Source organism: Homarus americanus, unplaced genomic scaffold (genome assembly GCF_018991925.1).
Source record: "Homarus americanus isolate GMGI-L3 unplaced genomic scaffold, GMGI_Hamer_2.0 scaffold36188, whole genome shotgun sequence".
Classification (NCBI taxonomy): domain Eukaryota; kingdom Metazoa; phylum Arthropoda; class Malacostraca; order Decapoda; family Nephropidae; genus Homarus; species Homarus americanus.
The window spans coordinates 3,942,083-3,955,979 of record NW_024718183.1 but is presented as its reverse complement, the minus strand read 5'-3'; the positions used below and the strand labels follow the sequence as shown (position 1 = coordinate 3,955,979).

Here is a 13,897-nt window from a genome sequence, read left to right as displayed (position 1 = left end):
TTTTTTTTGCTTTACGCGAAGTCCCAGTAACGTAACCCTCGCTTAAGTTGCGAGTCTACTGTACAGTATTTTATTTACCTGATAACTTATTTTTTTACTTTCATTTACTGTATTTTGTCATTCTATTTCTTCCTTTGTTTTAAATTAAGTAATTTAGTTGAATAAAAGGATTTAGGCTATGATATAATGGGATTTTAAGCATTGTTCTATAAGTACGGTATGCACATAGCATGTGTTCTGATTTACATACAAATCTGACATAAGAATGTCCTCGGGAATGGAACCCATTCGTAACCCGGGGACCCCCTCTATAAACAAAACATGGAACGTATGAAATGCAGTTTCCCACATGTTAGCACAGGTGGAAGCGCAGCAGTCAGGCCAGCTGACTGACTGACGAACAAGCTAATAAGCAGACTCTACCCGCATTTATTTATACTAAAGCATCACATTACAACTGTTATGTACTTCACTGTAGTCTGTTGCAAGTGCTCTTATTTTGTCCTCAATATTCCTCACTGTCTGAATAGTTGACTAGTTAAGACCCAAAGTTCTGGGGAGGAACATTTGGCAGAATCACTTAAGCGAGTTTATACTGTGTATAAAACAAATTAGTCTCAATTAACTGACATTGTACAAGTTGAACTTCGGTAGTTCAGGATCCGATTGTTTGGCAGCTTAGATGACTCTGCACAATTTGTATCTGGCAGCCATGGTTATAGCTGTCCAGTGTTGCTCGACTGCAGCCCATAATAATCAACAACATTATTTACAACTGCCATGAATATGCCTTACGGGGGAACCCAAGGAACATAACCCTATTGTATAGGTTGGACAGACACCAGAATGATAATGGCTGGGTGTAAATAAAAAGTTGTCTCACAGGAGCCAATAAACCCGTTGTAGTTACATGAATTCTAATGTTCATATGTTTTTATTAACCTATTCTAAACCATAATGCTCTTCCCCAATCACTATTTGCTTTTACAACAACTCTCACAGTAATGAATACCATAAACTCTCACAGCTATACAGTACTACTTATAAATAACAACAACTGGCATCAACTAATTCCATCTAAAGCAGAAATAATAATAATAATAATAATAATAATAATAATAATAATATTAGTAATAAGATACAAACATTTATTACCTTGGTTGTTTTTCAGCTACTGCCAACCGATCAGCATCTGGATCATTGGCAAGTATAACTGTAGAATTATTTTCATCAGCTGTCTTGAAAGACAGGTCTAATGCACTCTTACCTTCTTCAGGATTTGGAAACTTGACAGTTGGAAATTCTGGATCAGGTACCATTTGTTCCTTTACAGGAATCATTGGCTGAAATTAATACAATTTTGGATAAATCATAATGAAACCTCAAGTCAAATTTTCATACACAGAAATACCCCGGTTATCACAAGGGATGTGTTCCCAAGTTATTGCGAATAACGAATTTGCGAATATCAGGGCAATTTTCCCCATAAGAATTAATGTAAATAAAGGGGGAGGAGTGTTCCCAATCAGCAACTTTGACCACATATTTTTGGATACTATACACCCCTCATTATCCGAGGCTATTAGGGGCCAGGGTATACTGTAGGGCAGGGGTGGCCAAAATGTCAATCGTGATCTACCAGAAGATCACAAAGCAATTTCTTGTAGATTGCAAGAAGGGCAGTAGTGGCATAGCCCATCAATAAGGATCCTTCAGTGCACGACCCATCCGTTATTACAAAAAACAAACAAAAAATAATAATAATTCTTTTATCTCAATTATTAGTAGCAACATTTATGACACGTTTTACCTTTGCATCTAGAGTCATTTAGAAAAAACACATTTAAATAATTTGGGGAACACAGTAATTAATAATGCCACAAAAAATGATACAGTACCACTGTACTGCGCACATCATTGTCATCCTTAATATCTCTTTAATTCATATTACGCTAGATAACATTCAAATCCACCGCGCTTGTAGAGTCACAGAAAACGTTAGAAAATGGGAAACTTCGGTAAGGGATAACTCACCTACTGGTATGTTGTTTTATACGAATTGTACCAATGTACGGGCATATAATATTAAGAGTATGTACTGATAGCATTAAGGAGAACTCAAGGTATCTATAGGATGATTGGGAAGGTCCAATTGATATGGACTAGTGTACTAAAAATGATAAGTGTAACCGTGTGTAGACCGTGTCTGAAGGTCACAATATTTACGTCTGTGAACGATTAGTGAACATAGCTACCGCAGATATCAAATGAAAATATATGAGAACAATGATCTGGAAAAAGGATAAATGTATCAGACCTATGTGTAGTGTTGGAAGTGATCCAGAAACTATGCTTCAAAGAGAATATCTTGTATACCCCGGTGTGAGCTTAGTTCACCTCGTTACCCCCATGTGACGAATAACCACGAACAATGCAGTGATCAGAGAATCGTATGAATGTGTTCAACGATTGCAACGTGTGAGGGGTGGATCCCTAAATACAAAGTGAGGTGAAGTGGATGTACCCACGCCAAGAAAACACGAGCCTAGGCCTTTGTTCTATGTTGGCGCCCAAGACGCCCCGGGCTACGCTTCTGAGTTAATGATAAAACCCAATTAATTTACCCAGAAACTAGCAAACCAGACTTACTTTAGTATGTAATTTAGAATTAAGATATGTAATTACTGTATAAGGCATAAAATCACAATAGATGAGAAAGTGTATCAGTGAGAACCAGAATAATGTCAAAGTGAAATTTAAAGTTTGGAAACTGTAGGCCTAGTTAAGGGTGAGACGCCACGCTATAGTATCAGTTGGGCGTCTCTTCTCACCCACGCAGGTGTACACCGAGAGCGTATGTAGGCCCGAGGGAGTCAGAGAAATGCATGGCCCAGCCATCATCGTCCTCCTGTGAGGCACCCACATGTTACTGTGGGAAACTCTGCTGGCCACCCTGCAATCTCCATTAAGGCCTCTGGACATCTCACATATCACCATCTAGGACAGAAGACAATGATTGTCTTGAATGGAATGATTCGCGGTCGCCACATAAGCAACCCCATGATACCAGACGCTGGAATAGTCCTAGTATGATTACCAGGGAAGTATCCCATCTACCTAGGAAGAGTAGGGTGTGAGCGGGGTACCGATCACGTGTACCTCGGTGCTACAAGGAAGAATGGTGCTGTAAATGTTGGTGCTACAAAGTATTTTTGGGTGATTGTATAAAGATTGACCTGGGTAAGGAGGTTAATGATTTGTTATGAAGAATGCAGATTTTAATTAGTTAATTTGTTGAAAGTTGTGTTCTAGTGTGAATTGTGATGAACCTAATACAGTAGTAGTTATTTTGATGAAGGCCAACTATTTTTTTTGTATTGTAACTGAATGCACTGTTTATTTATTAGGAAAAAAATTAGTTAAGTCATGAATGATGTTTTACCCTTACTCCCACCTTTGGTTTGATGAATCCAAACATAACCCCGTGCCTGGCTTGCTCTGCCAGCTACCTAACAAGCTACATACTGTCCAGGGGGGTCTGGTGGCAGCGACCTTAAAATTAAGAGTATAGTTAAGTTATCCCTTTAGGATTAGTGACCCCAGAATGGGCAGTATATCACTAAAATAAAAATCTGCCAAATTTCATCTGCTGGGAGTCTGTTAGCTGGAATCCCTCAAACGCGGAACTCTCCGATAGCCGGAATTGAAATTTTCTCGGAGGATCGTTCCCAAAGCCAGAAATTTCTGGAAAATTTTGGCTTTGGAAGCAATTTTCTGAGGGTCACATTTTCCAGAATATTACGAGAAAATTTTTCCCTTACCCGGAAAATTCCAGGGATTGGGGATATTTTTCCGAGTTCGAGAGATGACGTAATGGGCAATTTCTGGAACTTCCGAGAAAATTTTTCCGTTACCTGGAAAATTCTGGAAAACTCCAGCGATGAGGGATTTTTTTCCGGCTTTGTGAGAGTCGTCTCGTTACCCGGAAATCTCTCATTACCGGAAGTGCTCTGCACCAATTGTTCCGGCTAACGGGTATATCACTCTACTGCACACTGTACAGTACTACTAAGGAGCAAAGAGACCAACTAACTGTGAAAACATTAAATATATGGCATAAATTTATAAAAAAATAAATACCTTAATGATATCTTACCTTAAAGCCACAGCTTGAGAATGCCTCAACCATGTAATTATGAGACACTCCATGCATGGAAGTGACAGTAAAGTTGAGAGGTGATGCTTTGTTCATATCCTTGTCAAGCATGGAGGAGGCCAACATGCTGAAGTATTTGTTAGATATTTCTTCCAGAGGATCACTCATCTCAGGATGTGCCATTGCTCTTTCTGTATCCCAAGCATTTTCCCATGGTACAAGGTTTTCTTCAATGCTCTTTTGTATGCCTGTATCGTGGGGTGGTATGATCTGCAATTTTAAGGACATTGAATACTGGTACTCTTGCTAATATTGTTTTTCACATATTCAACATTGATTAATATAGTGATACCTATAATTCATCTTAAAAGGACCTTGATGTCCTCAGTTTACGTGAAACAAAACAAAGTCAAACAGGAAGCAAGGTGGGGCGTGGTGAAGGTTGCACTGTAAATGGGGGGGAACCACCAGGATATGCAGTAATTTTGTGGGGTTGCCTTCAGGAGAAATGTTTCACCTCATGGCAGCAATTCTGTACATACAGGTATGGCAAAGTCACAGTGAAAAATGGGATACGAGTTTCCATCAACAATTACATCAGATTTATTTAAAGCATGCATACTGAATATAAAATCATGTGTGGAAATAAATAATGTCTATGTAATGAAATCTTTATGAAATAAATGTGTGACAAGCCTTTAAGCAACTGCATATTAACTCCTAAAGGGCTTAGACAATTATTATCATTCAATAATAAACATCCTGTGTGGGCTGAGACAAGTACCAGCCTTCCCTAAATTTGTTCTAGAATGTTCGAGAACTACCTAGCTATTAGTAATGAAGTGTTTGGTATCTCTCCAGGGAGCAGGGAGAAGAATGTGTATGTTGCCACTGTTACAAAAAACAGCCTTAAGAGTTGTGGAAAAACTATAGCAATGATCTCTCTCTCTCTCACACAAACACACACACGCACCTCAGCGCACGTGACCTGTGTAACCTCCACTGTAAACATTTATTTGTATGTTCACTGTATGTTCCCTTTCCTTTCTCTAATGAAGGCTTTTGTTAACCCTAGGCCCACGCGATAAGGTGTGTCCACAGTTAGTCACATCACTTGGTGCCGAGTTCAGGATTAAGTAACCGGCTCTCTGGCCACCTATTGCGGGCAGTAGTTTGATAACCCTGACGAGAGGAAGACATTATTTAGAGCCATCGTTGATGGTTCCGTCTTTCCTCGAGGGAGGACATCGGATATATTTCCGTTCTCCCTCGAGGGTCCCTACTCAAGATCACTCCCGTTCTCACATCAATCGGACATATTTTAGAAGAGCTACAATAAGATAGCCTTCGTCCTCATTTAACACTCTTAGCTACAGTGATTAAGTTACGGTGATAATCCTTTTTGAATGTGTACATAGAACTCTTTTTATAATAAACAAACAAAAGGATCATATTGGATTTCACTACAGAAGATCCAATAAACTTTGATCTATATTTTAGTTCGTCTAGAACCCCGTTTCTCAACCCTGGGGTCGCCAAGTGTTTTTCTTGGGATCGCGAAGCAGTTCTGCCACTTCATGGAAAATTCCCACAAATTTGTAGGAGAAATAGGCCTATGTGGGAGGTGTTGAATGAAATTAACCTTAACCATTGGGGTTGCATTCATGGCTAGAGGTACATGATTGGGGTTGCTAGAAAAAAAGGTTGGGAACCACTGGTCTAGAATATAAGGTAACATGCTTCACAAGTGATTGTTACAAGTGGTGACAATCTAGGAAGGTTGTTACATATATGAGAGCTTCACAAATAGTTGTTATACAACAAGTAACAGTCATCCAACAGATACACAGTTGGTAAAGGTAGAGATATTATGTTCTCCCCGTTACTGTTATACTGTTACTAGAAATTATCGTAACAGCCAGTCCAGCATAGCTGTTCATGGATAATGGTAGCCTCATTGCTCCTACAGTTGGTGTCAGCAGGAATACTGGCATTTGTTCTCTTGTCTTCCCAGCAAACTCGGAGAATGGAACGTAGACTACGTTGGTGAAAGTTTTCAAGTGCCTTGAGGTGCCTCCTGTATGTGACCCATGTCTCACTGCCATATAGCAGGGTGGGGAGGACCACTGCTTTCTCTCACTCACACACAGAGTTGAGTTAAATTTAATAACAAAGCACAGAGTTGACTTGAGGGAAGACTCACACATTTTTTCTACATTTTGATACATTTTGTTGTCATGTTTCTGATTATTTGTGAGAGGATTTTCCTATTATTATTTATTTGTATGTGTTTTGTGTATGTGTACAACTATATACAATACAGGTAAAAGAAATAATTGTCCTATGGGCAAACACATAAGGGAATATACATTTCTTTAAACACGAGTAAAAATGTACTCCCCGACCGGTCAGCAAATGATATTCGCGGATTTGGCTATTCGCGGCCATTTTGTGACCCAAACCCCTGCAAATTTTAAGGGCATGCTGTAGTTGAAATGAAAACTGCATTTATAGCATTGCCAAGATGCACATAACATGATAAAGAGGTCGTGACTTGAAGGAAGCAAGCATACGAGTATACAAAGGTAACTTGTCTTACCTCTATCATAAAAGAAAATAAGTTCATTCAATTAATCTGCTTTACTAGAAAATCATTATTTTCATACAACAAAATACATTATCATAAGCTTCTTCTTTATCCACTTTACCTGTGCTCCATTTTCCCAATACACCTTATAGCCATTATCTTCTTTTGGGTTGTGTGATGCTGTAACCATGACTCCAGCAGCTGCTCCAAGTTGATTTATACCAAATGGTACAAATGGTGTTGGTACAATCTTTCCATAAAGGTAAACAGGTACTCCAGCATTCAAAAAAGCTGCAGCAGCCAATCTAGCAAACCTGTGAAGGAAACACTCCTTAAATTGTTGTTCACAGAAAGTGCATCAAACAGTACAAACCTGATTTTTTAGACACGAAAAGAAATTGGAATGGTATTATAAAATCAATGACTTATCTTGAAAATCCATTTTTACTGTGGAGGATGGCAAAGGAGACTCACGATTCTATCCTTCAGCCTATTAGTCTAGTAGCATAATGCTCCAAAGGGGCATGTTTGTGCACTTTTGTGCTCAAGTGAACGGACATATTATGTGACACTATCTCCTTCTACCACGTGCATCAACCATCGCCACTATGTCCAAGAGGCCAGCCACTACACCATTAACTACCCCAACGGCCAAGAAATCCAGGCAAGCAATTACTGTACACTGGAGCAGAAAAACAAAGTGCTGGAAGCACTGCAGCGTGGAAATGGTGTTTCCCGCGAGTCAGATGCATCCACAGCCACAGCAAATGGAAAGAAACTGAAGATCACAGAAACCTGAAATCCCATTTATGGTTGCAGTTCCAAATACACAATATCTCATATGTTCAATTCGGTGTTTCTAAAACCTTGTTGGCTTTTGATGTAATCAAAGTCTTAGTTGTAGAAAGCAATAACTCAACTCTAGCTTTGCTGGACAAAACAGTGCGTAATGGCATGTTTTGCCAGGGAAAATTCTAATGGTATGGGTTCCATAAGAAACTTGATAACCAAAAGGCTATATATAAAAAGAAGAAAGGTTTAATTGAATTTTAAGCAAGGAATTTCCAGCAATAATGATTGCAATCTGCACATCTATAATGAATTTCATTGAACTTAGGCAGTAATAAAGAGGACACAATCTCATTTAATATGCTAACTTGGCACAGTCCAATGTAACTAATACACTACACATTACTTCCTTCTTATCAATCTGCAAAATTTAAAAAACTAACTTACCGATGACTATTGTGACGGCTGTCATGACCAATGACAACACCCTTCGTCTTTGCTTCTGGGTTAACTGTTGTGAGGTACTTGCCAAATCCCTGAAAAAGGTAATACAATAATTAAAACAATGAACAAGTTTATTATTTTTTTTGTGTGTAAATACTATCCATGAGCTGTTACATGTGTTACTGTAAGTGCTATCCATAAGCTGTTACATAGAGGTAAACCTCAAGATACAATATCCCGAGAGACAATACAGTATTCCACTTTAATTATGGTTACAAATTCACACCATCATGCTATATATGATCAAAACAACTCGGGTGACAACATCGAGGTAATGTTTCTGCCTCCGAATACCACCACATTGCTGCAGCCCTGTGATCAAGGTGGATTGTCTGTACAAGACTTCTGGAAGGCATACAACATCAAAAAAGGCCTAAACAACATTACACAGTCCTTGGAGGAAATGTCACCGGCTACAATGAACAGAATGTGGTGACAGCTTTGGCCCGACGCTGTACATAGCTTCAGGGGCTTCACCGGTGCACCAGAAGAGAACGTCACTGAGCTCCTCATCTCTCATGAGAAGGAGCAGGAAGCAGAGGAGTCACCACACATCCTCCCTACCTTAACTTTAACCAACTTGGAAACAATTTTGGGTAACATGCAGACCTGCAGCCAGAGTATGTTTTACCTAAACGCTGGTGGTGAATGCAGCTTCAAGGTGAGAAATGGCCTGCGGGAATTATTCAGCTGCTACACGGAGCTTCATCAGCAGAACAAGGAGTACGCAAAGCAGGCCAAAGTCACCGATTTCTTGAAGCCTGTTCATAAGTCTCAGCCATCAGTGCCATTTTCCACAAGAAAAACCACCAGCCTGCCCCTCAGCCAGAGTCTGCACCTGCCCCTCAGCCAGAGTCACCACATGCCCCTCTGCCAGAGTCACCACCTGCCCCTCAGCCAGTCTCACCACCTGCCCCTCAGCCAGTCACCACCTGCCCCTCAGCCAGAGTCACCACCTGCCCCTCAGCCAGAGTCACCACCTGCCCCTCAGCCAGTCACCACCTGCCCCTCAGCCAGTCACCACCTGCCCCTCAGCCTGAGTAAATGAAAGTAAAAAATAAGTCATCAGGTAAATAAAATACTGTAAATTTCAAGTTTAACCCCATTCGTATCGGCAGGCGTTCGTAAGTCAGATGTTCGTAAGTCGGGTACCCCCTGTACTGTTATGTATAGGGACAGCATAACTGTAGTTATCTAATGGTTGTGTGTCATTATACACAGCAGATTATCATAGATCTGCCGCAGAATCACCATGCTTGAGCTCTAATCCATGAATCCTCAAAACCCCAAGTAAAAATTTTCAAATGTTGTATGGTTTATATCACAGGTAGATGAAACTTTGACTTCAAGCCCACGAATCTTGAAGTCCACCCTTTCTCATCAATGTTATGATAAATTTTCAAGGTCATTAACTCAGGGTAATATGTTAAACTTTACTTACCTGTGATGTCTGTATAATAACAAGGTCATTCATTTGTGCATAGCCAGCTCCCATGCGGCCCCGAAGTCCAGCGGTGCCAAACAAAAGACGGTTCAGTAGTAACTTCTTCAGTGTTGCTACATCCCTGTGTGATGTCAGCTCCTTAATCTCTTCAAGAGTTTTTTCATTCTGCGGAACAATTTTAAGTTACTCCCATGGATCAGGTTAATTACAGTGAATATTTCTTTTTATTTTTTAAGATCATTTACCTAATCCACTTTCATTTGCCGAAATCATTTATTTCATTCACCTTCATAACCCTTCCAGTCCTAAGCACGCATGAAATACAGGCTGATGTTACCCAAATACAGTATACTGGAGATGCCCGAGTCTTATATTGATACTACAGTAGATGTCACCTTCAGTAATAATTCACCCTCATTAATTTCACATTTGCTCAGTTACCTAACAAACACCATGAAGGAAGGGTGTTTATCAAAATGTGCATCTCACAGCCTGGATTGATGTCAAGAAGATGTATTGGCCCATATTATCACACCGAAATGGAGCTGTTTACAAACAATTATCCCCTTTTTTTTATGTTTCATGGCTTTTAACAGGAGTTCTTTAATTCAAAAGGACTAACTATCTGTTGTGGGCCGAGTGTTGTTGAAGGAAGCGAACCTTTTTGGGGGGATGAGGGTCGTGTGGTCAGTTCCCTCCCCCCTTCCTCACTCAAGCGTGGCTAATTGTGATTAGGAGATGAATTTGATACCTTAATGATCCTTAATAAATTTACTACGAGATATTTCCAATAAGATGTCCTTAAACAAAATATTTTGATATAACATAGTGATGGGAATTCCATTCTTTTACAAAACGAAAATGTAAGAAATGTTGATACCGGAGTCAGTAAAATCAGTTCTAATTTCGTTGGACACACCTTTTTTTTATCAAAATAATCCTAAATACTTTATATAAAAGTTTGGTTAAATAAATGTATTTAGAAAACAAAAGCTCTATATGATACGGGCAGCAATAGAACTGTGTTACAGCTCACAGGAGCTGTAGTTATGTATGCAAACACCACTGTACAATATTGTTCATACTGTAAACATAATAATGTATACTGTACTGTATATATTGTACTCACCAGCAGATCCTGTCATCTTTAGCCTAAGTAGGCAGACACTTCATCCAATTAACTGTAATACATAACTGTAATCACGTCTTAACACTTGCGATGAAGGTAGGAGATTATGGGGTCATGTTACTAACCTGACCTGATGCAATGTCTTGAATGACATTATTTATAACCTATGAGGTACAGTATATACATAATACTGTACAGTATTGTAGTATATGAAGGGTACAGATATTAATAAGTACAGATTATTACAGTAACATACCTTTACTAATTAATGAAAAACAAATAAACAATATTGTATCATGAATGAGACAGTACAGTAGACAAACAATCAGTGAGGTGACCAGGGAGGGGGGGGGTGTCACATATACTCCCACTGGAACCCCCCCCCCCCACCTGCCTCACAGCATTCGTTATAAACTTTGTGTTAAAGAGATGAATTTGATAGCATAATCATCCGCCGAGACGTTTCCAATATGATACTGTATCCGTAAATGACAAGCCGAATAATAAATACAGCTCCTCCCCGACTTACGACGGGGTTAGGGACCAACATCCAGGTCGTAAGTCGAAATGGTCGTAAGTCGGAAATGCTTAAATAATACATAGAAAATCTAAAATGGGTGTCTCTTTTTCTTCTCAGCACCACAAACACTCACTTTTAAGCTTGCCAGCCATTTTAAAGTGAATTACAGATGAAAATTTTGTCTGTGTACTGACTTTGGGACTCAAAAATACGTAAATTGACCAAATTTTGGTACAACTGAGGCAGGTCGTAGTGCGGGTGGTCGTAAATCGAGTAGGTCGTAAGTTGGGGAGGTATTCATAACCCCGTTTATCAGCATCAATTTATTGTTACCCATTTCCACTATTCGCAATAGTTGCCCCGTTTATTCGCAAATTCGTAAGAGCAAAAATTTTGAACCGCGCGCCTCATCCATAGCGTAGGACAGCGTGTGTACGTATTCCTCCGCCATGCGCTCCCGCTCGCCTCAGTCTCACATGTGCTGGCGTGTGTTTTGTGTGATCTCGCAATGCCTAAGCGACCAGCTACTAAACTCCCAGCAATGTTGCTAAGAGATCACGTGTGGCAGTTACGTTGGACGTGAAATTGGATATCGTAAAAAGACATGAACACGGTGAGGGAACGTCAGTGATTGGGGGCGCGCACGGCTTGGCTCCCTCTACGGTGTATTCTATAGTTAAAAGTGCCGACAAGATCAAGGAGATGGCCGGGTCTGCAACACCACTGACACCTACGGACATAAACATTCAAACACTCAAACATGTAAAGTACCCCTGTATACTGTACATATAAATATATATGCCAAATAAACTCAAAGTGTTTGTTATTGATGTTTATTTAATATTATGCCCTTGTTTCTTTATTTATTTTATGTTCTAAATGTGTTGAGTAAAACAAGTGTTAAAATCTGACGGTCGTGACCATCGTGATGCACTTATCCCCCTTATTTACATTATTTCTTATGGGAGAAATTGCTCCGCTATTCGCAATTTAGATATTCGCAACGAGTTTCATGCCCGTAACCTTTGCGATAAATGACGCAGCCATGTATTTTACTGTATATGAAGGGTACTGGTATTAATAAGCTCAAATTATTACAGTTTCTATCCCAAAGTCTTTTTTTTTTTTACGAGGAATGGCCCACCCGGGAACAGGTCATCGACCCACAACAGGGCCTAGGGGCGAAAAAATTAGAGTAAAAATAAATTAAAAATAGAAAAGGATAAGATTATATTAATAACATTCGATACCATAATATTCTGACCACTGGGGCTAGTTGTACAGACTTTTCCCTGTGAAAAGGGCCAAAATTATGAGCAACATATAACTGTACTCATTTCGTACTCAAAATACTATGCGAAAGGACTAAAAAATGTATTTCTTATGCGAACTATGAGATGTTTATGCTCAAATTACTCACTATCTTGCAAGAATCCAAGCAATGCAAGTTATATTCTCTTAAGTCAAGTTTGTGACACTTTATAAGAGAAAACTTTAAGCCTAAAACAAAATTCATCCCATTAGTCATTATTACTGCCATCTGCCCCCCCTTGCTGGCTGGGAAGAGGGGTGTTGACAGCCAGGAGAGGAGATTAACGCATACTCAAGGGTTATAAGAGGCAGGGAGTTTTAGTTTTTCACTTATAAAATGTCAATGACTTGATTTTGCAGAATATAACTTGCATTGCTGGAATTCTTGCAAGATAGCGATTAATTTGAGTAAACATCCCATAGTTGGCCTTAGAAGTAAAATTTTTAGGAATTAACTTAGTACATTTGAGTACAGGTTGTGATAATTTATACAGTTGCTCAGCAGTTGTGGTTGCAGATGCGAAGCTTCATGATATCACTAGTGTATAATGCATTTCCACATGTCCTGGTTTTTTCACTGATCAGTTGTCTAAGTGCAAAAGTAGTCAAGTCGAGCCATCATGTATCAATTAAGTTTAAAATATAAATCATAAAGTAAAATGTTATAAGACAATGGTTTAGTAGTGCTGTTAATGTGTGTGCTATGTAAGTGTCTTGGCACGGCACCACCTCAACTTCTACAACGTGCTTGGAAGCCTAACAATATTTCATTAAATGTTTGGCATGCACAACACACACAGAGAGAGAGAAAGAGAGAGAGAGTATTCAGTAATTCGATGAGCTTATGTCTGTGCACAACTTACATGAATACTGTACAACCTTAATCCTCTGTATACCTCCCTCTCACTGCACCACCTCCCTCTCACTACACCACCTCCCCCTCACTACACCACCTCCCCCTCACTACACCACCTCCCTCTCACTACACCACCTCCCTCTCACTACACCACCTCCCTCTCACCACCACCTCCCTCTACACCTCCCCACCTCCCTCTCACCACACCACCTCCCTCTCCACACCTCCCTCTCCTCCTCCCCCTCACACCACCTCCTCCCCCTCCACCACACCACCTCCCCCTCACACACACCACCTCCCTCTCACTACACCACCTCCCCTCACCCACCACCTCCCCTCACCACACACCTCCCCTCCCTACACCACCTCCCTCACCATCATCACCATCTCCTCACTACATCACCTCCCCCTCACTACACCACCTCCCCCCCCCCACCTCCCCTCCCCCTCACACATCACCCTCACTACACCACCTCCCCTCACTCACCTCTCACCACACCACCTATCACCACCACCTCCCCCCACCACACCTCCCTCTCACCTCCCTCTCACCACACCACTCACCCACCACCTCCCCTCACTACACCACCTCCCCCTCACC

General features: G+C 40.4%; 1 protein-coding gene across 1 annotated transcript in view; it reads right to left on the bottom strand.

Moving 5' to 3' along the window:
- The window catches only part of LOC121859262 (phosphoglucomutase-2-like), a 42,122-nt gene that overhangs the window by 23,060 nt on the left and 5,165 nt on the right, over positions 1-13,897 (bottom strand). The window contains exons 2-6 of the mRNA XM_042356015.1: positions 9,478-9,645; positions 7,980-8,068; positions 6,865-7,057; positions 4,157-4,426; positions 1,156-1,343 (exon numbers count right to left, since the gene is read on the bottom strand). Of these exons, the coding sequence (XP_042211949.1) occupies positions 1,156-1,343; positions 4,157-4,426; positions 6,865-7,057; positions 7,980-8,068; positions 9,478-9,645 (908 nt within the window). The remainder of the gene's footprint in view (positions 1-1,155; positions 1,344-4,156; positions 4,427-6,864; positions 7,058-7,979; positions 8,069-9,477; positions 9,646-13,897) is intronic.